Genomic DNA, 27,917 nt, shown 5'->3' with positions numbered 1-27,917 from the left:
CATACAGTACATGTAAAAGAGTTTAGTAATTCATTACTTATGATTGTAATGCTTTGTTTGGTTTCTCTGTATTTACAGACAACTTGATGGGATTATAAATTCTGCACCAAGTTCATTGAATAAACTGACTTGGAGGTTCAGTTCTGCAACCCATCCTGTTCGTAGTAATATCATAGCTGCAACATTGTGACAGATACTGCATTACATTGTTACTCATGGTTTATTTAAATAATTGGCTTTTTGGCTTTAAAATGATATTTATTGAGCTTTTAAATCAATTTTGTGATAATCTGCATTGGACATGGTATAAATTGATATTTTGCCAACACGAAATGGAGAACTGGGTCTTAAGCAAAGTTGCAGGATTAGCATTTTTGTAGAAAGAAAGGGTTGAGAAATTTGTGACATTCTACAGACAGTCTTGCCATTCGCAATGTCCGATAAGGTTAATTTGTTCCATTCTGTTGTAGAAATAGTGTTCTCTCATTTATAAATTATTTCAATCTGTTGTTTAAATGATTGCCTTATAACCCCATGTCTGGCTTTGGTGCATGTAGGATATTGATGTATTTTTTATCCATTTTGCTGTAAATTATCTTAATTGATGTGTCAATCAAAGCATATCTTGGATATGCTGGGCTCTTCTGACAAATGTACCTATGCCTCATAACCTTTGAGTGCATTTGGTTGTGTAGTGCAGACAAAATACATGTACATAATATAACTTCCTCTTAGCTCACTGATAATTCTTGGTATAATTTAATCATAGCAAAATTAACCAATGGAACCCAATCGCAGCTCTCGTAGTCCACAATGCCAGTCGAGAAAAAGAACAAATCACATTGAAATTGAATAATAAAATTATTATTAGAAGCCTATGCAAGTATTCATGATCAGCAAAAAAAAAATATCGTAATTACCATTCATGCGAGGGTGATTTTGCTTATTGCAAACCCTTCCAGCAGGAGGAGACTCCATACAATAGTGAAGATGGCTAAATGTATCTTTGGGGACAAGTTAGAAAACAAAACTTTCCAGCTTTTCACATATGTATACTGTTTTGGTATTTTTGTGAGATTTCATTTGGTAGAGACTCAGGGACTGAGTATATTGTAACCACTGCATTTCAATCAGTCCCCACAACAAAAAAATATGTAAACTTCTTTTGTGTGGGAGTCCCCATGTTAACTAGGGAAGAATATAATGATTAATGACAATGCCTTGTCTTTCTGAATAAGGTAGGAAAGAACAAGAAATGCCACCAAAAAGCACAGAAGACAGTTCTGTTATGTGATCAAGATTTTTGGTAACTTCCCAGAAATCCTTGAAATCGTGGCTCTATATTTCATAATCACACCATCTTACACCTCGATCTGCTGATGTAATACTAGTTCCGGCTGAAACTATTAAATCATTCGCAATTTACCTCATACATGTTGGATTATTTTCATTAGAAACAACATTCCGAAAAATAACTGAGGAGCTCCGCTTTTAGGCTGGCCTAAATCTATATATTAACATATAATCGTAAAGAACATTGACCGACAATCTTGTCAAGTGTGCTTAAGCGCGAAAAGTTATCTTTCGTTCGTCGTTTGTCTGTTTATTTGAATGATATCTTTCGTCTGCTAGTCATGTTTTGATTTTTTTTTTTTTTAATTGTAACTAAAATTACTAGATCACGTTTATTCTGCTACAGTGTCAACCACTTCAATAAAGCGTCCGGCCCAGCCTCGTCCCAGTCCTCTTTAAAGACGCATAGCTCTTCAAACAGAGGAAGCCTGGCTACTACTGAGGCTCCGATGTAGGCGGCGTGATGGCGCTCAAGTCCTGCGTGAACCTGGTGTCCATTTTAACGGAAAAGAAAACAAAAGACAGAAATTAGAAACATTGGGATCATCTGTATTCTCTTTCAAACAAATTGTCGATTCAAAATAGCACTTAAATTCTGAGAAAGATACAAATTTATATTTCTGCAGACAAGAGGCAAAACCTGTCTGTTTTGGAAACCCTCGTGCGTACTCAAATGTAATTTTAAACTAATAGTTTCGGGGACTGAAAATAGGAAGTTACTAATTTGTCAGCCTTTCACCGTAGAAATAATGCCCAAAGGTTCACAAAAACGTCTCGGACTTCCACCTAACGGGTAAAAGCAATTGTCAATGGAATCGTTAAACCGGAAGTGACGTGCCTACCTGCACATGAGAAGTCATGGGCATTAATTCACTCACTTCTTCTTGAAGTCGTTCAGCAAGGCCTGGGAAAGAAAACACGTCTTGTTCATGAGGTATATAGGCCAAAAATTCTAAATATTGAGGTAATATTTCTGGTTATTTTGCTACATTTTTTGGTGCTAAAATGACTGAGTACATTCGTTCGAGCATCAAATGTTCCCAGAACAAGAGGATGAAAATATTACACGAAGTGAGGAAGAGAGATTAAATTGGAATTCATTTTAAGCGATTTTTCAAAGATACTACAACATTTGAAAACGTCTGAGGGACATTTTTTTCAAAATTTGACTTTACAACTTATTGCATGTCTAACCCATTACGTAACTCTTTTACAGCTTCACGGTAGTTATACATTACTCTTCAGCAAAGCTAGACTAGTATCATGGTTGCCACAGATATCCCTTTACAAAATTCCTTGACTTTTCCTCAATAAAAATAAAATTTCCCTGACCATAGAAATACAAAATGTCAACTCTAGTAGCGGCTTCTTCTTCCACTCGTTAATTACGTGTAATAATTTTCAACAATTTTTCCTTCGCCATTAAGGAAAATATCGTTGAGATTACTGTAACCCCACATAAGTCATTAAATTATTTTAACATTCCCCGACCTTTATTCGAAAGATTAATTTTCCTTGACTCAAAATAAAATTCCCTGACTTTTACCTGACCTCGAAGAATGTTTTTTTTTCCCTGACCATTTCCTGACCTGTGGCAAACCTGAGTATAATGTGTTTTTTTTTTTTTTCGGCGGCGGGGGGGGGGGGGGGGGAGGAGGGGGGAGGGGGGTGGTTCTTTACGACTCAAATCTGCTGAACTAACCTTTCGACATGGACCCTCCCCCACTCAGGTAGATATTTCGACACATTTGTTTGCGTCTGTCTATACTGCAAGCCATGATGGCTTTGACAGTCAGTTCGTGAATGCCCGGATTGTCCTTGCCCCAGACGGACGGTTTAAACAGTCCTTCAGTACAGCGGTGTCTCGCTGTATCCACAGTAACGCTTCTAGGGAAAGAAACAAAATATCCAAATGTAACAAAAATATGTTTACTTAAACAGGAGGAACATCTCAAGTCTTGCATTAAAGTTATAGGAACAGGCGAAGAACTTTGGGGGAACGAGAAACGCTGAGAAAACACGGGCCGCAAGGCAGGCGAGTATTTTTTTTCCATATCTCTCAGTTATCTTAGACTTTGAGAAATGTTTCTGTAGCTCGATAGAAACACTGAGAAAGTGGCTTTCCATTAACAAAAACAACAACAACAACAAAAACAACAACAACAACAACAACAACAAACAAACAAACAAACAAACAAAAAACCGTCGACGTATTTCCGACGTATTTCCGACCGTCACACAGACAGCCGGAAAACCGTCTGCGTTCGCAGGCTACGCTAGCTCATGGTTTTCCTCACTTTCAGAGGGCACTTTCATACAGTGTTGTTGTTGTTTGCCTTTTTGTTTAATTTGTTTTTATTGCTGGCTTTTCTCCCCTTAGAAACAGACAAATACAAACTGGGATACAAGACTATTTAGCCATTGTTGACAAAGTACACGAAAAAGTTAAAAAAGTTCAAAAGAGATACGTTATTGAACGCAAAGATGACTTGTGAGACAGTTGGACGTTTCGAGCATAATCCATTCCTATTAGCAAAGTGGCGATAAAGACACAAAACGCTGGGAAATGACAAAATAATATCTCTCACAAACACGGATAACGTCTGAAACACACCTGGTTCCATCTGGAATGGAGTACTTTTCTAAATCCACGACTAATGTACCGTCTGGTTCATCATCTTCTTGAGAACCTCGCCTTGCCACAAAAGATACCTGTCAAGTAAAAATATAGGAAATGCTCCTACTCTAACTACGTTAGTATAAATCTACTAGTGTTCTTGCTTCTATCACGTATGCCGCTCTCTGATTGGCTACGCTACTAACTATCGCTCTTGTGAATAGATTGCGTTATAAATAATTCTTAATATTTTAGTATTGTAGTTTTCACTATTTTAATATTGTAAATATTCATCTTTAGTATTTTAGTACTGTCTGGAGCCCATTACTGTAGGTCCATTGTTGTTTAGTGTTTCCAATTAGTCCGCTAGGGATAAATACTTTGACTTCTGGATCTTATCTTAATATTTTATCTTGAACAACGATAACAACAGTTTGCTGCTGGTGTCGCTTGAGCTATAACAACTACCTCACAATTTTCAGAATCCGATTGAGTATCAGCAGACGGGTGCTTAAAAATCATTATTCTCTCAATAAACCTTGGTTATCACAAAGGCTTCCAAAGCTCAATATGTGACTGCTGTGACTAATGTTACCCAACGAACGCTTTAGAGACTTAATATGGGGAATAGGCTAATTTATCCACCTCAACATAGTGTTGTCTCCATGTATTTGAGGTTCACACAATTTGCGCCCAGTTGCGTCAAAGACACCAAAACCAAGTCTATGTGGTTATCGTACCGTTTTAATAGCTTTATTTTAGCATATTTAAGCCTGAAGTGAATTTCCCATTCGAAGTCTCTAAAGCGTTAGTTGCATAACATTAGTCACAACAGTCACGTAGATATTGACCTTGGGTTGCTCGTGGTTATCGTAGCGTTTTAAATAGCTTTATTTCAGTATATTTGGGCCTAAAGTGAATTTCCCATACAAAGTCTCTAAAGCGTATAATTGCATAACATTAGTCGCAACAGTCACGTATTGACCTTAGGTCGCCTGTGGTTATCGTACCTTTTCTTTGATGGCCTGTGAGATGTAAGATTCCACTTCCGAGAAAAACCTTGCGTTGGAAGAAAAAGGAAAATCATTCGAAACAACATCAGGAACAAGAAGCTATTTACAGTAGCAGTGGATTTGTATAAAAACCATGTGTACCTAACTGATAGCCGAAAAAATTTATCTTTGAAATGTTCTGGTAAGGAGTGTGTAGTTGCAGTCTTAAGTTTAGAGCAAATCTGCGTTAGAACCCCTTAGGGGGTGAAAGAAGGAGGGGGGAGGGGGGGGGGGCGTTGTGAATTCAACCAGAAACAAAACAGTAAAGTGGTGATTTGAATATTTTCGGTAGGTCGTGGCTTCCTTGATTCCTCCTTCCCCGAGTACTTCTACCCCCCCCCCCCCCCTGGATCTGCCACTCCTGTCTTACCGTACGCCCTTTTCTGTCAACATTCTTGTAAAACTGTCTGTGATTTGTCTTCCACCATAAGGCAGTCTTGTGGTTCCTGCCTCGATCATACATCCTATGTTCACGGGAAATGGTACGTGTAAGTAAATGTTAAGAAAGTTGAATCGAGAACGTAGAGAAACATCAATGAAACAAAACCGAGAACTCCTACCTTCCACAACTGGAAAGATATCGATATGATTGCCAATATCCACTGCAAACAAAAGAGTAAATGTGTTTTCAAAAACAAATGCAACAGTCTACATGTATTTTATAAGGAGGCGCCGTGGCCTCATCGTTAGTGCGCTCGTCTCCGAAACGAGCGGTCCGGGTTCGAGCTCTGGCTAAGGACATTGCGATGTGTCCTTGGACAAGATATTTTACTCTCAGAGTGCCTCTCTCCACCCAGATGTATAAATGGGTACCGGTGAATTTGATGCTGGGGGTAACCCTGCGATGGTCTAGCATTCCATCCAGGGAGCAGTAGAAATACTCCTAGTCGCTTCATGCTGCAGAACCCGGGATAAGCACCGGCCTGATGGGCCCTTTGGATCGTATGCAGACTTTATCTACCTTACATGTACTTTATACGCTCAAGTACAAGATATAAGTACTCTATCGTTATTTAGCTTGCTATCTTTGTCAATCACGGCGTTATAAGGCATGAGGTAGCCTCTTCTCAAAAAAAGGTTCTCTATCAAGATTCATTTCGTGGAACGCGACTTACCAAACTAAGTGACTTTGCCACGGAATGCCCTTACTACGTGACTTTGTCACGAAATGCCCTCACAAACTTAAAGACCGGACAATGACAATTTTTAGCTCGACTCACCAACAATCCCTGAAATAGCGCTGTAGGAGTACATGGCTAGAATAGCTTGCTCCTGAAGATAACAGGCCTCGACTTGGAAGTGATCCAACAACAGCTCTACAAGCTCCTCCTGTTAATAAAGATCCAACGAAATAAAATAAAGTGAACCTCTATTAACCGTTAAGCTGCCACACCCTGTTAAGCTGCCACACCCTGTTAGGCGGCCACACCCTGTTAGGCGGCGAGGTATAAAAGTCCCGAACTTGTTGTCAGTGCAATCTTCTATTAACTGTATGTTTTAACCGGTCTCCTCTATTAAGCAGCCGTGGCAACTTTTGGTCGTCCCAACGAGGGTTTTTTATTGTCTTTATCCCTATTAAGCAGCCACCCAAAATTTAATAAACGTAGTTTGGCTTTGTTTGGAAAAGGCGATGACAGGTCAGACTCCGAAATAGAAAGTGACCACTGATAAAAACGTTCAAACAAACGTTTATTATTGCCTTTACGCGATTCCATGATGCCTTCATTAAAGCATGTTTGTATTTAAATAAATCGACGTTTCTACTAAAACTCATGCTACTAAATTCCTGAAGAAATCCTGTTAAACAGCCACCTGTCATTTCCCCAAAGGTGGCCGCTTCATTAACAGGGTTCGATACCTGAAATTAGTTTGTAGTTTTTAATCTCTTTTTTTTACGAGACAGGATACAAAAGAGTCAATAACGTACCTTTTCTTGTGGTCCAGAAGCGTGCGGCAATGTCATAATCACCTGCAGATAATTAACCTTTTTTTTTCACTGATCACTTGGCTGAATTAGGTGACACGCTGATACCCTCGCTTACTTTTGAAATACTTCTGGAAACAGCATAAACTGCCTGACTTACTGACTGACTGACTGAAGGACGGACAGACGGACGAACGGAATGACTGACTGACTGACTGACTGACTGACTGACTGACGGACGGACTGACGGACGGACGGACGGATTGACGGACGGACGGACGGACTGTCGGAATGTCGGACTGATGGACTGACGGACGGAGACTTAACTTAATGAATAGCATTGACTGTCTGAGTAACTAACAAACGGACTGAGAATTTAAACAGTGACTAACTGACTTCCTGACTCGTAGACCGATTGCTTCAAGAGCAAAATTATGTTCTTACTGCATTAATAAATAAATAAATAAATAAATAAATAAATAAATAAATAAATAAATAAATAAATAAATAAATAAAAAATAGATTTGGTACTGACTGTAACAAACGACAACATTAATAGACCGATAACTATCATAACTGTAGAAATATACCAAAAAAATACTACCTAAACGGGCAAACTAAACGACGAACTGAACGTCTGGTCAATAATTTTGGAAAAAAAAAGTCACAAAATGCCAGATTCCTACCTTGTGCTTTGATGGATTAACTTTGAGCTTGTCAAAAACATGCTCAAAGATTCCAATTAAATCAAGAATCTCGAACTTGAGCTGCAACAACATAATCAAAGGAACGTTAGAATATAAAGCGGAAAGATAAATCTACATTACTTAAGTAAAAGAGGACTTTTTCCGTGTTTACATAGCTTCATCTAAACACGTGAGGGGTTGGGAAAAATCGCGACAGTTATGCAAATCCGAGACGCACTCGAGGGTTTCAAAAATTTCAAGAATTCCAAGAGAATTCGAGAGTTACCTTGTCGATTTTGAGTGATTTTCTTAACGGGAAGCACAATCTCGACATCTTTCTTGTTTCTGGAAGAAGAGCAGCGTGTCCATATTTGCAATTTTCCCTATAAATAGACGAAAAAGATAACGATGACAAACTGCTGAAAAAAAAAAAAAAAAAAAAAAAAAACCTCGTGGTTTGCATAAACATGATTTCATGCATACGGTTTGCATATCTCAAACTACAACGTTGTTTCGATGGACTCCGCACAGAGGATCAACGGACGGAAGATGTTTTGCGATCTTTTTTCTATGAGCAGTCGCAAATATCTGATTGGTGCTGATCGGTAAAATTTAAAATTACAGATAACTGGTAACCCTTCGTGGTTTACCAGGGATCGCACTGCGGGAGACTGGCCCTTCAAGGTTTTCAAAAATAATGTACGTGTACATCGTGACGTCCGGCCAGACTTCTTCAGTAAGTCCCTTCACGCTCGGTCAGAAAGAACTGCGCATCAAACTAGCATGTGTATGGTAATCAACTGGAACATTTACGAGGCAACATCTTAGTACTTACTCATTTTCTTTATCCACAGCAATAACGCATGGGAATATAACTTGAGGCCACGCTAAGAATATTGAGAAATGCAATAAGGATAAGTGACAAGCAGCAGTAATAGGCAGACAAACAAAGAAACAAAGAAACAAACGAACAACCGACCGAACGAACGAACGAACGACCGAACGACCGGGCGACCGGACGACCGGACGACCGAATGATTCGAACAACCAAACGACCGAACTACCGAGCGACCGAACCGAATGGCCGAACGAATGTAAAATAAATACATTACAAATCGCCATATGTACCATCTTCCAGGGCAAAGCCAGCTTTGACTGCACTTGATCCTAAGTCGATTATGATAGTCATGCCCTGAAAACAACAAAAGAGGCTTGGTTAGAATCTGCTGAAAAGACAAGCATAAAGGAGATTACCATACTATTGGGGAAAACTTAACAAACTAACGACAAACGAAATGAAAGTATACTGCAATCAGTGAACGAGCTTGGCACTCTAGGCGTTAAAGAAAGAAGATGAACAAGTACCTCAGTGACTGGAGACTCTCCTGGTACAGGACTGCTGTCCACTGGTACTGCAGACTCAGCCTCTAGTGCCTCTCGCCAGTCCTCCGCTTCTTTGACAGAGAAACACTTCAGCTTCACTGAGCGGCCGCCTTCATTCTGACGATAAAAAAAAAAAAAAAATGCAGCGACAGATGACAGTGTAGCTGAAATCTTCCGCGGGGCAACTATCAGACCGATAGTTCCGAGACAGTGTCTAAATTTTCTTCCGCGCGCGAACTTTGAACAAAAACCCACTTATTGCAATTCCAATTGTTTATTTTCTACAAGCCAGCTTGTTTACAGAAAAAGTTCCACGGACGAGTACTATCCATCCGGGTATTTTCCTCAGATGTGCACTATGGGCTGATAGTGTCTCTCCGCGGATGAACACTATCGCGTCACGAGATCAATTTAAACCAATAAGAATCCGAGAAAATTTAGTGGTGAACCGTAATGGCTGATAGTGTACGATCACTCAGTCAATCAGGTTGCAGCATTTCTACTAAAAACTCGATAGAAATACGAAAAAATTTAATGTTTAGTCTAGCCTCTCGCAAAGGAACACACTAACGCTTGGGACCAGAAAGAATCCTCAATAACAAGAATGAAAACTTGCACATGTGCGTTCTCTAAGGGACATTGCACTGACCTGTTCAACTACTTCCAGCATTTTATCTTCAACCTTTTTCACCTAAAACAATGAAAGACAAATTCTTAACGTTATCATCATTAAACTGTCCATTAAACCACAATGTAGCTGTAGAACTGTGTCCGATTGATCAAGGATATACATCAGAAAAAAATACGGTACAATTGTGATGTTTCAACATGCAACCGCTTGGGTTTAAATTTATCCCATGGCTTTTTTCAGAGGGCTTATTCGCTTGGAGGGGGAGGGGAGGGGAATTAACGGTTTATTGAAAGGAAACGATGCTGTGCATTTTCTGACTAGGTTGAGGAAGAACGTATTATCAGAACTTACGCAAAAGATAATAAACTTTCACTTACTTTACAACCGACCAGGTTTACAAACCCTAAGGGTTCAATGGCCCGATGATCCTGTTAACAATGAAACATAAACTTAGAACCTTACGTTGCTTCCCTATAAAACAGTTATGTGTTGCATTGCAGGGCTGGAAAAAACCCAGGTCCGATAGGCCGGGGCAAGCAAATTTTGCTCTTGGGGTGAAAATGGAAGTTTGGTGGTCCAGTGGGAAAGTGAAATTAGCGTCAGTCGTCTTGTTAGTGATGATTTCTAATCAAAAGATGAGCAAAACAATGAGTTGAAAGCATGGATTAACTTAAACCAAGCATACTTGATTATAGACAGTACCTAGTAAATGATGTAGTTGATAAGGCATGAACATTGTGCGCCTATTGGGAAAGTTATTTTGTAGTGGGGGCAACTGAAAACTGGATTTTTATCATTTGATTGTAGTTAGGAAGATACGTACTAGCTAGATTAAAGACTGGTGAAATACTGTGTATAAATAAACTTAACGTATCGTATCGTATCGAAATCTACTAGCCCACTAGGCAACTAGATTTCATTTTTTTCCCCATGCCCTGCGGGTTACAGATATTACACGCATAAATCACTTCAGGTGTCTCGCAGTTGCATGTCATGGATCAAATGAATGGATTCAAATCAGGGTACCTCATAGTAATAAAGTTTGCCTTCCACAGCTTTAAAATGCCGCTTCTTCCAAGCCTTGAAGACAGAAGTCTATAAAATACAACATTATACCAACAGGTTGACTACAGGGCTACAGATTTACATGAGCGCCGTACAACTTTTTTGAACACACGCATCGAATTAAAAGTATGTACAGGTAGTTAAATCCTCGCATTTTACGGCAAATGACAAACACCACAGCCTAGGATTAATTCAGTCTCGACGTTTCCGCAAATTATTCAACAAATTTATCAGATTAATACTAAAAAAACTTCCCCCGTGCAAGCACAACAGCACCTAATACTTTGGTCATTACCTACATGAAACCACTTAAATGATAAGGAAAAAAAAAAAAAAAACAAGCAAAACATAAACAACGGACGACAAGAGGTTTGCTTTTCGCTGCGTGCAGGACAAAACAAACAAACAAAAACAAAAACAGTTACGAAAAACACAAATAAACATATCTTGTTATTTACATGTCTCTCTCTGACAACTTGAGTGCCTTTCACTGATCAACACAACAAATTTACTTTCTGAAATTTAAAGGAGCTCAGTCATGGTTTGCACATTTTGAAAAGTTAAGCGTCAATTTTTCGAATTAGTCGTTTGCCGTGTCAATCTTCGCCATCCTTGACCATCCTTGTTCCTTTATGGTTTATTATTATCTCTTTGATGTTTTTCTATCTTAGTCAACTATTATTTTCAGGTTTCCTTCCATTTAAAGGAGATTTTGTACGTGACCAAAACAAGACAAAACACCGTGGCTGAGCCCCTTTAATCTACACTACAGTACCGTACCCTTTTCATGCTTCCCCTCACAGGCTGTTTCTCCATATATCCCGCCATGCGAATATTATCAACACTGGCGTCCATGGTCCGCTTAAATCAAACACAAATAGGTAACTTCAGTGGGTCATTATTTACACAAAAAATCAACGCAGAATATTTGTTTCGTAATAGGCTGTGTCACCAGTACACCACCATTCAGTCCACAAAGCGTTATCCAACTTGCAATGTTTCAATGAGAATTGTGACGATCGGGCCATGATCATATGCCATGTAGTACTTCTTCTCAGCACCCCCCCCCCCCCCCGTCCCCTTCTGAAAGATTGCGACCTCTAATTCCACACAACCGTAGACTGCGAGCAGTCTCTGTTTTGCTCGAAAATCCGTGAGGAAGAACGCAAAACAAGTAAGCGTCCGAGCGTGACTTTGAGCGTGACATGCGAGCGGCGATGCCATGCCGCTAGTCGCTGCGCTCACAGTCACACTCGCGACACCGCGGAAATACGTTTTTGGGGGCGCGATACAGTATTTTGCTGGTCAGCGGTACACCTTAACAAAACTACAAAATACCTGCAGCTTTTACATTGTTATCGCAGCGAGTCTTGTCGACAGTGAAAAAGATACAAAACTTAGAGCGCACACTGTAAACTTAGCTTTTAAACTCCGCTCATTTGTTGGATAGTTCTCAGTTAATATTATATATTGTGCCAAAGCCAAACTGAACTTGTACACGGTGTGAAATTGTTGTTGTTTCGTGAAAGTTCATGCTCGCAAGCGGCGAGCCAGTGGCAATTTAAGTTACGATGTGCGCTAAGGCTAAAACTAAGCAGCTTTTGTGTTGCTGTAGCGGTTTTCTGAGGACATCAACTTCTCATGTTTGTTGAATTGATGGGCTTGAACCGTGTGAATCGGTATGTCAACGGCATTTCGATCAAATTCGTCGGGAAGACAAGCTCGTGTTCGTCCACTTGTTCGATTGGGGGCACTCGCGTAAGTAAACACGGTCATCCTGTCTCCACTCGATATCACCGAATTATGGACCAAGTTGGCCGAAATCGAAGCAGTGCTTCGTATAAATCTTGGACACGTTGGTGTAACAAGTGTAGGACTGAATCCCTAAAAGGGTTCAAAATCAGGCCTCAACTCGGGGAAGAATTCACCGAGGTATGTTTTATCATAAACTATCCAATTTTAATTATACTGTACTTCAGTAAGCTTGAGGCTGGCGAAAATAAAATTTTAAATTTTCATGTTTATTATTGTTTCTTTGTTTCTTGTCATAATTTCGAATTGTTGCAGTTCTGTATTTTGCTTTTAGCTTCTCTAAAGTGTGAAAATTATTTTAAACTAGTTGCATAGCTATTAGAGTTTAGAAAAAAAAGCTATTTAGCTATTAGAAAAAACCACAAGAAGTACATGACATCTGATTATCTTAAGATAGCAGAAGACATGGAATACAAAGCTGTTAAAAGGGTAATTAAAAATACATGCATATGTTATTGCAAGATAATAAAAATACCATAAAATCTGCGTAACAACAACTTCCAATTAAAACTCAATAAATTAATTTCATTTTTAGTTATAAATAGGCTATCCCCCCTGTATTCACACAGCAATCTTCTGATCGTAAGGCCACCCAGATAATTTCTGACCACATTACATTAGAGCCTGAGACTCTGTATAACTTTCTAAGATTAATATTTGTTTACATATTACTATTATCTGGATTTCCCAATAGAAAACTTCTTCTATTGTACATTTTTTTTCTATTTTGGCTCAGCAAAAATCCTTTTAGATACTGTCCATGGATGATTTCCACAACATCAATGCTGTAAAAACACCAACTGAGAGAACAGTGACCAATGCTCTCCATATGGCAACTCCTCTCCTGAACATTCAGCCATCTGTTGATGGTGGGGAGAGGCAGGGGGCAGGAGCCCGGGAGAATAGGGGGCAGGAATCCAGAGAGAAATGCAAAATGCTAATTTTTGTCATTCATTAAGGCTTCAAATACTTTCAAAAACAAGAACTGAAAATGTTACTTGACTTTCATTTAGTGTCTTTAGAGACTTCTAGGCCGACAGGCAAAGAAAAATTCACCCTTCGGCTCAAAATGAGGCCCAAAATGAAACCCTTTGACAGTGGTTACATCATAGGTCATTCAGTTTACAGTACCAAAGCCTGATTTTAAGTGATTTGCAACTACTGACGGAACTTTTTTTTGCAACTTACAACTTCAGACTTTGCACAAAATTTCTCACTGGAGAAAAGCAATGTTGTAGAACTTAAGTGATGAACTAAATGCAATAAATATTAATTTGTAAGAAATGTATCTGTTCTTTAATACATGCTTTTGTGTCTAGTATCTGAGTTGGATGTAGCGAAGATATATTACCAATGGTTTGTAGACGACAGTAAGCCAATTCAGAGACACAGTGGCATAAACAAACCCACTTGTTAGCCAAATATCACAGGAAAAAAAAAAAAACATATAATTATATAATTTATTGCCATCAGGTGCTATAATGTCTTGTAATAAAGCGGTTACAAGTTAAGTAAGAATCTTACAGAAGGATGATACAATATTATGACTAAGGGAATCATAATTAATTTCATATTGATTCAAAGCACGTGATATGTACATGTCTGATTCATTAAGCACATACAATGTAAAAATTATTTTGTAGTAATTGAGCAAAGCTCATCTGAATTAAATTAAATGAAAGGAAAAACAACAACAGTCAATTATTTATATCAGTTGATACACTGCACATGTAAGATAGGGAAATAGAAATTGAAAAGCTTCAAATGACTGAGTAAACAAAATAAACTAGTGGGTTTCATTGAAGAGTTGATTACTGCCTCTCTGGAATGTTGAATGTCTTTTCAGCATCAAAAGATGTGAAACTTGACCACATCCCATAAGTGGAAGCGGTTTCGTGTAAACAAATTCAGGTGTTTGGGCATTTTAAAACATTTAGTTACCTGTGCATACATGTACAAGGAAACGGTCTTGAAAATTTCCATGTACTATCAACATGTAATCGATGTAAACCAAAAAGACCTCAAGCGAGGAAAAATTGTCTATGAACCGAACATATTGCGCGGTCTTGAATGTTTTCAGTATTTCCAGCGTTTGCTGCGGCCAACAAATCACAATATTTTCGATTTCTACTCCCTTTGCAAACGCCACCATTATATATAAATGTAGGTTTAAACAATCTTTAATGATAGAGAAATATCTTGTGAATGAAATGAACAAATGTTTTATTCTGACAGCAAACGGCAGGTGTATTCTACAAAGTTTTAAACGGAAAGGCCTTATCTCAAGGTCCATTACCCCTTACCCTTTTGAATACATTTGTACCATTTTGATAGAAATGGCACCTCTTTTGTCGACCTTACATTGCAAAAGGGTAAATGTACCCCTTTAACAAACCTATTTAAGAATACTGCATCCCTTCTCTATTCCCTTGGAAAGAAGTTAATAAATAATATTACAGAATCTCTTCATTCTGGCTGAGGAGAGTAAATGAGAGCTTTTCAACAACATTTTAGAACCAGAAGAATGGAATCCCTAAATGACAGATTTTCCTACCCTTTCATACACCTCAACTTGTGAAATCCCTATCATTAATTTTATACCTGAAGCCTGAAAAAGGTACTCATTGTGAGCTGAGCCTCCCCATATAGGTCATTACAGAGAGCCTTCCCACATACACAAGTCAGGAACTCTTGACAAGTACTGTAAGTAGATGCTGGCTTTAAGACTGGTCTGAGCCAGCTTCTTCAGTTTTTTAGCACAAACTTGTTGCTCTCCGTCAATTTCTAGTACAAAACCTTTTCTTTGCTGATCTGGTCCAAGTTCACAGACATTAGCATCACTCTCACGACACTGACTCTATCACTGTCACTCACAGTCTGATTCTTCAGTTTCACTGCACCATGCTTCATCATCACTCATCATTGTTACACATGAGTTCATTAGCTTGTAAAATTCACCAGCCTGGCAGTGTCACTGTTGCTATTGCCTGTTCTCAGACTTCCTTTTATGGCTAGGTGTAGGGGCATGAAATTTCACTACTGTTTAAGAACAATTTGTTTAGATGGCATATTGAAAGTGATGAATTACTGAAAATTGTCAGTATTGCTAGTGTTCTCTCATTTCCTTAGGGATTGAAATATCTTGATGTAAGATTACAAAGAGAAAGCACACTGAAATATAATGCACAATTTTTTAATAACCTTTCAAAATGGGTTGCCAATATGACAGGGATTAATAGATGAGGAACTTGGTCTGCAAACAGGGCAAATGAGAGGGTTTGAAGAAATTAAAGGTGCATGCTTGACCTCAGTGGGGGGGGGGGGGGTATTGGAACTTAGTGTTGCTGACGTCTAACACTGTTGAAACGGAAAAATAAATTTGATTATAAATGAGAAAAAACCACGACATGTCCAAATTACTTACTCGCCGTTTAAACTAATCCTCTTGCTTTTTTTTAAGGGGTTCACGGCCTGCCTGTAACGAAGCGTTTATCAATTAAGGGATTGCTTAGGGAAAACATATCTTGTTTAAGGTTCTTAACCAATCGTAACTTATTTTATGGCATCAGTTTGAGTCATGAGCAAACACACGAGTTTGTGTTAGTGTCGATCGGCAAGAAAGTTATGCAAAGCGCGTTATGTGTGTGGGTCTATTCTTGCAGTGATACGATTAAAAGCACTCAAGTACTGTCGAGTGTTTGGCAACAGTAAATTTTAAAAAAAGGCGCTTCTGTTAATAAGGTTCCCCCATGTCTAGAAACCTGTCATTGTGCATTTTTCTTAGTGTAATGCCTACCTAAGAGAATAGGATATTTGAATTGAGTGCAACTTACCTAGAATTCATTATTTCCACACAAACGATGACTCCTGTGGAATTCAGCGAGGAAGAAATGGCGATATTTCGTAAAAAAACACGCCTTAAAAACAGCGTGTTTTTGAATAAATAATTACCCTGTCCTTCAAACAAACTGATATGACGAGGAAGAAGACAAAATTTTGTTTATCGTGGCCAAATAAAACGTTAAAAATATCCGGCCGATTGCAAAATATTACCATTTTACTTACTGAGAGAACGATCATGCCATGTTCAAACTTGATTTTGCCGTTCAGCGCTCTTTTTTACCGGATGTGACGTCATTTTTTGTTGGATGATTCAGATACACAAAAAGTGCCAGGCGTCGCAGAGTGTTCTCCCCCGCCCCTGGTTCTTGCCCACGGATTTTCTGGCAAAAGAATGGCTGCTCGCAGTCTAACACAACCAAGACTTCAACCACACAACGTTAAAACTGGCATGGAGTATTAAAGTATTAAGGGCATTGAAGCAAATTTTCTGAGGAAAATCTCCAGCTTATGAAAAAGCTATCAGCTAACTTTGGTTTCTTTCACAAACGGTGGAATCAAATCAAATTAAGCCAACATGACTCGTCACGCAATCGCAATCTCTCTGATTGCATGACAAGCCGTAAGAGGAAACGTTTCGCATGATAATTAAAGTATGACACACGCGACACGCTAACATGAAATAGACAGGCAATCAAACGGTTCCCTCTCGTCTTCCTTCACTGAGCAGATGGAACTGTCTACCTGCTAAATGGATTCATTACGTTTCGGTGAAGACTACCACAACAAGTTTGATCCAAAAGTTTACCTTAACTATTACAACAGAACAGGAGATCAGCTTGAGTCATAGAGCGAATTTCCTTTAAGATGCTTTCATGAATTTTGGTCGAAAATGGCAAAACGAAACGCAAGAGTTCTCAACTTCGGTGGGGGACCTGCCATCTACGATCTTATAAGTGCTGCACCATATGCCGAAGAGATCATCTTTGCCGAGTACAACGAAGAGAATCGGAAAGAAGTAGCCGCTTGGCGAGAAAGATCACGTGATGCTCACGACTGGTCGCCATATTTCAGGTTCGTTGTGCAAAGATTTGAAGGCAAGGGAAGCGAAGAAGCGCTGATTCGAGAAGCTGAGCTAAGAAAGAAAATAACTCATATTTTGCCCTGTGATATTGCTTTGGAAGATCCGGTGAAATGGCCCGCTACATGGACTTCCCAGCTTGGCTCGTTCGATGTCGTGACAACTAGTTGTTGCATCGAAACAGCAGTGAAATCTGACACAGAGTTTAGGAACGCAATTGCGAATTTGCAAAAATACTTGAAACCGGGTGGATATCTGATTATGTACAGCTCCATAGGTCAGAATTTCTATAGAGTAGGGAAGGAAAAGTTCCATTGCTTTTCCGTGAGCGAGAATCAAATCCAAGAAATATTACGCCAAGAGGGCTTTGGTGAGGTGGACATGAAATTACAGGCAGACCCAAGAAGCGAGTTGTATGATCGTGAAAAACTGTACTTTGTCAGCGCTAAACTCGAAAATAAATAGACTGAAATTGTTGCTGAGAAGAAATAGAAAGTTGTTAAAACTATCGACAATAGCACTAAATTCAATTACACGGTGCATGACCACACAGTGTTACGTTCGACACAATGCTGGAATAACTCTCGCAATCGGCGTTCTTGTACCTCTTGTACATGATTGTGACTCGGCAATTAAAATCGAAACCGAAAGCCAAATAATATATGTAAAAACAAGCAAACGAACAATTTTTCGCGCTGTAATTCTTTGCTCCCGAACCCCACAGAAACGCTTACTACGCGGGCTAACGAACAAACAACAACAAAAATGAAATCTACCGTGACGCTAACCTGGCGTGACTCGACTTAACTCGTGCTACAACAATGCTACAACTCCACTGAACCATGAAACTATCCTTCAATGAATTTGCATATTTCGTTCATTTTCTTATTTTTTTCTTTTTTTTTCTCTTTTTAGTATTATTATTTGTTATTATTTTTGGCTGTTCACAAGAACGAAACATCCCTACTTTAGCCGTCAGAATATCTTCTACGGTGTATTAGAAGAAACAGTAAGAAAAATGTTGTCATTTCTGCACTAACTTTTCACTTCACTTTCAGCCATAACCTCCTTGGGAAGGGGGGGAGGGGGGGGGGGGTATTGGGCCGGAAAGTGCTATATTTTAGGGGTCAAATAAAGCTGAGCCCACGCCCAGATTGGTCTACTTCAGGGTTAGATTCAAGTTTTTCATTGAGGAGTTCCCACCATCTCCCCCTACTACTTTGCTCCCCTTCTCCCCTCTGGTCTCAGGCTCCTCCAAAGGGTATTAAAGAGCCCTACTTTATCTTTGTTTACATACAAGAGTTTGGCTTTTGTATTTTATTTGGAGCATGTCAAAACAAAGGAAATCACTGCAAAAATGCTAAAGATAATTAAAACATACTGTCAGAAACATACATGTAATTTACAGTAAAGTAATACAGTTTCGCTTTGTCATGCAATATCAATACCTGCAATTTTGATGGCATTGAAAATGGTGAAGGGCGACTAGGGTCCTTTAAACAGGTTCAACTGTACAATGTATATAATTTCGTGCCATGTTTGCCTGTTTTCAAACTGCTGACCATGAATAGAAAGTCTTCTGGTATTGATTTATACAGTAAGTATGAGGAAGCAATGGGATCCAATGCATTTCATTTAGAACTCTACATGTACAAGCCTTACCAGTGGAGGGGTGGGAAGTGGACGCACATTGCCAAACAACTCCTGGAGGACTGGCGTCTACGGATCAAAGCAACACGGACAATGAGAACTATGTATCATTTTGTTTTACAACACAGTCATGTATTTTGCACCTAGCTTGCTGCCAAATGACGCAGATTGTACAGTCAGGTACATTATGTTCACTTCACTGACTTGCAAGGAAATATTCTCTAGCCTGTTTAAAAGACAAGCTTGTGATGAATTCCCTAAGTGTGCCATATCATCAAAACATTGCAGCCATTTTTGATTGACGATTTGTTAAGAAGAGCGATGAATCTTTACAACACACTCCCTTTTTTAATAATATCTGAGCAAATTGCATGATCTAACCAAGCAAATACTGTAGAGTGTGTTAGTCCTTCTACAACACCAGTGATACTAAAACAAATGAAAGCTATAATTGAAGTTTTATACTCACAGGATCCCAGTTTTGTAAGTGTTGTTGTTCTACAACCAAAGCATCTGGCTCATCTTTTCCCTGATTAGCATAAGTAGACAACTGCTTGTCTGCAGGTTTTTCACCCTAAACAAGAGATTTGAAAAACTGTACATGACATCCAACATACATTTTATATTTCACAGTTACTGTGCATGCTGTGATAAATCAATTTCATGGACCAAAATCTACAGTGCAGCCAATAAAAATTTGAAGCTGTTCAAAAATTACGGCCAAAATGTTCTGTGTTTTTTCACCGAGTGTTCGTAACAGTACAAGCAACACTCCTTTAAAACCATTCCACATAAATAGAAATGTTGTTTCCCGAACCCATTAGACACAGGGGAGGTATATTTTAAAGCTCTCAATTTAATGTCTTCTGTTCATTTAGCACTGTACTTTGCGCTTCACGCTTGGGCCATAAATCAAAGGGGAGAAAACTTGGTCCGTAACTTACATGTACTGTAGTTACTAAGATGTAAGTACTGCAATAATTCAGAACAGATCTTTACACAGTCAACAGCCAAAGAAATGTTTTTAAATTAGAACTTAAAAATAATAAATTTGTAGTGCTGCAATTTGCAAAACTCTTACCTTTTCTGACACCTTCTCGCTACCACTCCCCCCAGCTGTGTCTCTCAACTTCTTCGACGAGGAATATGGTGGGGGCTTTGGAGGTGCTGGCCGTGAAGGTTGGCTTGGAAAAATTGTTTCATATAAATCATTTTCATTTTGTTCACTTTCCTTCGAAGCCAAAACATTGATGCCAGGCTCAGTGGGAAATGTTTGATCACCCTGTGCATGTACTTGAAGATTTTGTTGAGTGGTAGCAGTAGCTGGATCTCGAACATCTTCAACATTCGAGTACACTAGATTGATAACCTGGGATGCTTCCACCTCTCTTGTTATCCCAGCAGTTGTGTTGTTACAGACAGGCATTTGTGAATGCTCTCCACTGTTCACCAGTGCTGGAACGTGTTTCTCTGGTTCTGCTTTATTAGTTTCCTCCATTGTTTTACTGATGTTATGGTCTCCTGCAGACCAGGGAGGGAGCTCAGATGCTATAGATCCATTCTTCTGAAGTTGCTAATGAAAACAAAAATAATATTCATCGTCATCATCATCATCATCATTGTTATCATGGTTGCCGTCATTGTCATCATCATTGTCATTGATGTCATCAACGATCATCATCATTGTCATTGTTGTTGTTGTCATCATCATCACTATCATCACCATTATCATCATCATAAAAATTTTCACATTAAACTAAATTATCACCATGACCCATCAAGACAAATTTTGAAATTTACATGCATGTTAATACCTGAGTGATGCAGCGAAGGAATCGGCTTCTCAATCTTGCCACTTTAGTTTGACTTGTGATAATTTTTTGAGTGACATCAACATTTTTGCCATCCCATCCACTGCCAAAAATGTCACAATTTAGGTCACATGCATGGTAATATGTTTTAAGTAGCAGTACTAGTAACTTAAAATCATATCAATTTCCATTTTAAGTTGTAAGGTATACATGCACAAATATAGTGAAGGAGTTTCTGTTTTACTCAGCAGAAGGGCAACCTCTTTTTCACAGGCTGGCAAAACTTTTTACCTTGAACTAGTTAAGAAAGTTTCTTCTGAATGGTCAAACCAGGCAAGCAAAATCATCCTCACTGCCGGTCAATTTGCCTGGTGTCCAGTCCTTAATAAAACCCCTGAACTAGCACATGATTTCTCATCTAGTTTAAATGCAAATGGATCTGATCAGACCAATTCTTTTACATGAACAGCACATGTGTACATGTATGCTTTACTTGATAAACTTGTACTCAGTCAATCAAATACAGCTGAACCTCCTATGCATGGACACACTGTACTTAACTGGGGCTTGAGTGTGTGTCCTGTTGGAAGCTGTACATGTAGGTGTCTCAGGGTAAATAGAAGGTTGAAGTGTATGTGACTGAGACCAAGACTACAATGTATAATTTTGTACACATTTACATGTGTCTGCTTCACAAAGGAGGTGTGTACTATGGGAGGCATCTGCTAACTGAATGCAGGTTCAACTGTAATTACAGTCGAACCTCCCGTAAGCAACCACCCAAAATGGGAGGTGGTCACTTGCGAGAGCTTAGATCATATTGGGTCAAAATCTTGCCTCATTTAAGCATGTGGTAACTGCGGAGACTTACACCATGTTTTTAAATGTGTTACTCATGTGAAAAGTAAATTTCGAAAAAAAAAAAAATCCATTACATCCCATTGAGAAATTTCTGTCTCTTGTGCTACCCAGGAATGCATTAATGTTACTGTAACAACACCTTATTATCCAATTACAGCTCTATTATCTGTGAAGGGGTCGCTTACAAGAGGTTAGAATCAAAAGAAAATGTCAAATTCTTAACTCTAAAAGTGGCTGCAGTTGCTTACGAGAGGTGGTCACTTACAAGAGGTTCCAAATATAGTGATTTGACTTGCAAACTTTTGGTAATTATTTTGGAAAACTGGTCACTGAGGAGCGTCTGGCTAGTCAGTTATGAGAGGAGGTCACAACTGGAGGTTCAATTGCAATTTACATTTTGTGCACGTGTAGATCAGATCTGATTTTCATAATGCCAAGCAACAGCACCTTATCGCTGCCATGTGGCTTCTGGCAAGTTGCGATGGGACAGATAAAATCTCCTATAATCAATCACATAATTTCAATTTAAATACAATCCATCCACACTGTATATTTGAGCCCTTACCTTTGCACTGCTTTCAAGTTTTCTAAACATTTTGATATTTGTTGCTCTAAATCTAAGTGCCTTTGAAGAATGAGGGTGGCAGCCTCCAACTCCTATATAATGGCAAAAAAGAAAAAACAAACTGTAAACAAACAAACAAACAAACAAATGAGAAGACAAACTCTTTAGGAGCTACCAGACCTAAGTAAGGGAGCTATCTAGATACTAAAAAAGGTCAAAAGAGCAATCAACAGAAATCAAAAAAAAAAAAAGAAAGGAAGAAAGAAAGAAAGAAAGAAAGAAAGAAAAGAAATGAAGTTGCAACTAGTAATTAGAGTGTCATATGGCAAGTCAGTGACTTACATTGGCTGACAGAGTCTTCAGAAGATCATCAAACTCCTGGTCAGTGCATCGACAAACTTTTTCACTTTTCCCCCAGTTGTAAGAATCTGTATGGCAAACATGTGAATCAACTGGTATCAATATTAAATTTTCATTAATTCTGACAGTTCGATGGGAGGAGTGGTGTTCTATAATGGTTAACATCCTGGTCTCCAGATTGAGCTTTGGGTCAAGTGGTCTGGGATCAAGCCATGGTAAAGGTCAAGTCTGCATATGAGCAAAGTGCCCCATCAGGCCGGAGCTTATCCAGGTTTCTGTAGCATGAAGCGACTAGGAGTATTTCTTGCCTATCAAGGCTACAGAAATAAGCCTAAGGATATGCTTCAGTGCTATAAATTACTTGGCCTGATGTGGTCTTACTTTACTTTACTTGCAGTTCAAGAGCAGCCGGTACTCTCATTAAAGGGCCACCATCAACCAGAGTGTGCTTTGCAACACCTCTGTTATTGTTATTAATATTGAATTCCTCACATGTTATGTTGATTTGTCACGAGCACATTGATTTTGTAAACCAAACAATATGGCAGCTTTCCTTTCGTGGCAGATGTCCTCTTTTAGAATGTTTCATGTTCGTAACACTGACAACAAAACACCAACTAAACACGGAAAACAAGTATTCGAATCTTACAGAAACTTCAGGAGGACATTTAACCCACTGTAGGTAAAGATGGCAAAGATGCAGTCCGCTAAAGAGACACAACGGAAAATTCACTATTTTCTGTATTACAGAAAATGTTACCAATGGCGAGCTTGCCCGCAATGTACTGTGGTTGATGGTGGTCCTTTGATTTAAATAGATCGCCTGGACACAAAATTACTGTCATGACTTTGTCTGAATTTATCTGAGAACAATTCGGTATGACTTGTCATTGTTTTTACAACTGGCCCCCATATTTTGACAGGCATGTTTTTCCTTTCTTTTTTTGTTTGTTTGTTTGTTTGTTTGTTTTCTTTACTTTGTTTTCTTTTTCAGTTAAAATCATTTCTGAAAAAAAAGAAAGAAAACAACTTCTGATCACATCAAATGTGATCAGAAGTTGTATTTTCATACAGTTATGTTTATGTTTCTTACTTCAAAGTCATTTCTTACGTTTTGGAGAAACAAAGAAATCAAAGAATCGGCAGCTGTTTTTGATAACAAGATCTTTAATTGCCATGTGATATGATGTTGCATTTTATAACAAAAGATTTACTGGCATGTTACAATGTATATATATATAAAAATATACCTTGTACCCTCTGAGTTTATCAAGAAAGACAGAATCTGCCATCCACCTGACCCTTGTCTATTAAATTATTAATTATTTAAAACAAGAAGGTGCAATACCTGCAGAAGATTTATAAACCTCTTTGAGTTTGTCTAGTTCACTCTGAAGTTTCAGAATAACTTCATCTAAGATAAAAAAAAACAACAACAACAATGCATATTATGAGAATTTAAAATAAGTAAGTAACTGTGGTATATGTTCAAAGACTTTTAAGAGCCCATTAACCGATTTACGCATGCCCGCGCTTTGCTAAGGAGGGTAAAATTTCACTTGCGTCAGCCTGAGCGCGGAAAATTCAAACAATTCAACAACATGGAAATATACATGTACATTTTAGATGCTTTTTCTTTGCCTTTCACAAAATGCAAAGTAAAAAAGGGCAAGCAAAAACAAACCACGTGAAAAACTGAAAAACAAGAACAAAAGAAACAGAGAAACTGTATTTGTGTTGCTTTCGTGTGCTACGTTTGATCTTATCGAGCCGCTGGTAGTGAGAACTGTGTACGCAACTATGCACACGCTGGTAGGGTAACTGCTGATAAATATCACGGGCACTTCCAGTTTCTTTAAACGCTAAAGGAAATGCAGGTTTTAGTTAAATCCAGCTTTTTTCCACGAGTTTTGATTTAAGCCAACGTTGGAAACATAGCTATTCATTGCTTTAAATTTGTAAAATCATTCCACTTTCAGAAAATTACGAATTTTTCAATATTTTGAAATTCTCTCAAAATCTGACCATTTGGAAATGAAACAAAATCGATGCATAGCATAATAAAGATTAAAGTTAGAATATCAAATCAATGGAAAAACTCCCAATAAAGTAATTTGCTTGGGAGCCTTTGCATTTTTTCAGATTTAGTCACATGACCACGGGCATGGCCTGATGATGTCATCAGTGATGTTACTGATCATGAAAAAGTTAAAACACATGAAATAATTCTGAACAAACTAAAAATGATAACGTTATTCGACAATAAATTTTCATTAGCAACAGATCAAAAAGATCAGTTAATGGGCCCTTAAGCTTTAATTAATTCTCACAATTTCCATCCTGTTTCTTCAGATTCTGCATAAACATTGGCACGTGTAATTAATTTTAAGTATTAATTAATCCATAACACTCTATTGATCAATAGAATTATTAAATTTAAAGGGGTGTTCAGTTCAGCAATAACCAAAGTCACATTTGATTGCTTTAATTACCTCAATTTGTTTTACATGATGACTGTTAAAATATGACTTGTTTCAACAGTTACATGTATATCACTTACATGTAGTAATCAACAAATCAGAAGGAGTTTTAGCAATTCTTTTATTGCATCTACTGCATCAATGTTAATCCCCAAGGGGGGTAGGTGGGGGGGAATGCAGGTAAGGGGCATGGACAAGTTCTTAAAAACGTTGATCAAATTCCACAGGGTGGGAAAACAAACATCAATCAAAAGTTTCAAAAAAGCCCCACCAGGTGGGACAAATATCCAAATACTACAGTCTATAAAACAGATGAAAGTACACTGGAAAAGCAGGTTCTCGCTACCTTTATTTAATGTAAAAATGATGTGACTTTTACCTTGGAATTAGACTTTCTGAAAAGTCCTTCGTCTTGTTTATTCAGTGGGGGACTATTCAGTACCCACTGGATGAAGGCCTTTTCCTGCTTGATTGCTGCCAATTTTAGCGACCTAAAAACGGGTCACTGCACTTCAACCAATCAGAGGTCCCCTGGATATCCCTTGGGGACCAAATTGTCAAACTACGCGCAACGAAACGTGACTTGCGGTTAAATTCAATATGGGGTCGATTGCAAAAGCCATTAACGAAGCTTCAAAGGCCACGGGATATCATGTATTGCGTGACTACCAGAAGAAAACCGTGGAAGCATACATGTATCTGTCTGGAAGAGATGTGTTTGTTTCTGCACCAACCGCAGCTGGGAAAAGTTTGACTTTCGAGCTAGCTCCATATGCGTTTGATTGTTCGAATGGAGATCATGCAAATAGCAACTCCATCATATTGGTGGTGGTTCCGCTTATTTCCCTGATGAAAGATCAGGGAGACGACTGTTCTGAACAACAGTTACAGGACATTTTAGATCTTAAAGTTAAACTGGAAGTCTGGAGGCGATTCTCAGCAACTATCACCACACTGTTGTTCTGCCTTTCTCGGCTTCAATGGACTTCCTCAATGATTCGAAGCTTTCTCTTACTTCAAGAATCTTCCGAACTACGGTTTCGTTTTTGTCTGCGCAATTTCGGCACAAAATGTTTGTCAAAAGTGAACCTTCGCCACTGGATATCTCCTTTCCGGCGATCAATTCAAGATTCAAACAAGCTTTGGTCTTTTTTTGGCTACCCGATATCGTCAATTTTCATTAAAAATCTTTGTTCGTATATCACTTTAGTATAGAGTAAACAAATTTGCTCTTTTGACGCAGGCGAAACGCACACATGTTCGATTGTTTTGGTCAGAGTGGAACCGATATTTTTCGCCATTCAATTCCATCCAAATGTAAACTCAGAAACCAGTTGCAAGTCACGCCAGTCCTCATTTTTGGCATGAAACGCAAATGAAAACCCTTCAAGCGAGACAAGTCGACTTCTCGCGACTTCGTTGCTCGCTCAGCTGATTCACGACTTAAAACGGCTGCTTCGCGGCCTAACATATTCTACCCTGAAATTCATGAGGTCGACTTGTGGCAAGTCTACATTGGAATTTGATATCACTAAGTTTTACAATCAAACGTGCTCTTGAAGCTAATAAAGGTCTTTCTCAAAATAGACAATACCTGATTAGATGGCAGTCTGAAGTGTCAGATAAATGCAAAGAAAACAAATAAAAACTTTCCTTTCCCCAAAGCTTAAGCTCTGAGAGATAAACTTGGTAGCATAAACATGTAAATTATGTCACCCCCCCCCCCCCCCCCGCCCGCCCCCGCCCCCTTCAAACCCCAATGTGGGATTAACATAGATAGATGCTTAAAACCAATTGTTAAATGGCACAAATGGCTCTTAGTCATCTTTATTTGTTCCTTGTTTTTATTACCTGTAGTTCACTGTGTCACTTTTGTTACAGAACACTTTTGCAGTGATTCGTCAGGGAATTCAAATGCCTTGTTCAATATTGAAAGGGGCTCTAGCATTAGACACTTATTCATGTTTGCAGTAATTAGTACCTTTATATCCAGTATCCATTATTCAACATTAAGGACAGTCTCTGCAATATATCCCAGTGCAACTAGGTTCTAAAGGAGAACATTCAAGTCTGAGTCACTATGTAAATGTATTAAACAAGTTGACAATAATTTATTGAGCTTAAGTTTAATACTCCTTCAGTTCGCGTTCGTTACACCTGAACTTCTAATGCATAAATTAGATTGATCGGGTACCATATAGCATGCAATTAGTGTATTTTTGTGTGTGTGCGTGTTTTTTAAGCACGCCCGTTCGAGACAGCAGTGTGCGTATAAAAGACGTGCATGAAATCTCATCAACTTTGATCATGACGATCTACAATTTGTTAAATGATGGTTATGCACGCATCAAGAGCACGTTACAAGAAAGCCTTCGAAGAATAAGCAGTTTGAATTTGACATTGTTTATGACGTCAGGTCAAACGACTCTTGACTATTAAAACATCCCGTAATCCCAACGCGTTCCAAATATCTACAGAATGCAAGAGCTCATCCAATAAACCTACATCTAAGTGACATCCAGTATGCAATAGCCTCTCTAGCCAAAGACAAAACATACCTTTCAGATTTGCAGCATGTAAGACGTGATTATCCGTCTGTAAACGATATCATGAAAAGACGGCAAACAGCGAGAGCACGGAGCTAAAATGAAGAGTAAAGTTTACATGTAGCTTTTACCTTCGTGCCATACAGCCTCGATGCTCTTCCTGCTTAGTTGCCACGCCTCGGAGAACTTGTGCCGAATCT

At 38.7% G+C, this 27,917-nt stretch overlaps 2 protein-coding genes across 2 annotated transcripts; one reads left to right on the top strand and one right to left on the bottom strand.

Moving 5' to 3' along the window:
• Positions 1-1,547: 1,547 nt before the first annotated feature.
• Positions 1,548-27,867, bottom strand: LOC145460279 (uncharacterized). Its single transcript, XM_081445032.1, has 27 exons — positions 27,730-27,867; positions 27,153-27,221; positions 24,040-24,105; positions 22,674-22,759; positions 22,332-22,423; positions 20,909-21,008; positions 20,176-20,667; positions 19,564-19,668; positions 19,107-19,163; positions 11,492-11,572; positions 10,673-10,741; positions 10,024-10,074; positions 9,665-9,706; positions 8,998-9,132; positions 8,761-8,824; positions 8,468-8,519; positions 7,919-8,015; positions 7,633-7,713; positions 6,950-6,991; positions 6,243-6,351; positions 5,583-5,624; positions 5,393-5,486; positions 4,981-5,029; positions 3,968-4,065; positions 3,056-3,240; positions 2,196-2,257; positions 1,548-1,840 (listed from the first exon to the last, which is right to left on the bottom strand). Exons 2-27 carry the CDS (start codon positions 27,169-27,171, stop codon positions 1,694-1,696), a joined length of 2,517 nt encoding a protein of 838 aa, XP_081301158.1. The 5' UTR covers positions 27,172-27,221; positions 27,730-27,867; the 3' UTR covers positions 1,548-1,693.
• LOC145460346 (nicotinamide N-methyltransferase-like) lies at positions 16,720-18,040 on the top strand. The gene has a single exon (XM_081445127.1). The coding sequence runs from the start codon at positions 17,256-17,258 to the stop codon at positions 17,907-17,909; it is 654 nt and encodes a 217-aa protein (XP_081301253.1). The 5' UTR covers positions 16,720-17,255; the 3' UTR covers positions 17,910-18,040.
• Positions 27,868-27,917: the final 50 nt, after the last annotated feature.

The sequence above is a fragment of the Orbicella franksi genome, chromosome 11, assembly GCF_964199315.1.
Source record: "Orbicella franksi chromosome 11, jaOrbFran1.1, whole genome shotgun sequence".
NCBI lineage: Eukaryota > Metazoa > Cnidaria > Anthozoa > Scleractinia > Merulinidae > Orbicella > Orbicella franksi.
Note: the sequence above shows the minus strand (reverse complement) of the source record. Positions and strands in the feature narration are given on the sequence as shown.

Excerpts from the sequence above, each read along its gene's own strand:
- LOC145460279 (XM_081445032.1), bottom strand. Across the intron at positions 11,573-19,106 it reads CACTTCCCACCCCTCCACTG|CGGACCATGGACGCCAGTGT; the intron begins GTAAGGCTTGTA and ends GTTTGATTTAAG. Across the intron at positions 2,258-3,055 it reads GGGAGGGTCCATGTCGAAAG|GCCTTGCTGAACGACTTCAA; the intron begins GTTAGTTCAGCA and ends TTTCTTTCCCAG.
- LOC145460346 (XM_081445127.1), top strand. The coding sequence starts at position 17,256 with ATGGCAAAACGAAACGCAAGAGTTCTCAACTTCGGTGGGGGACCTGCC.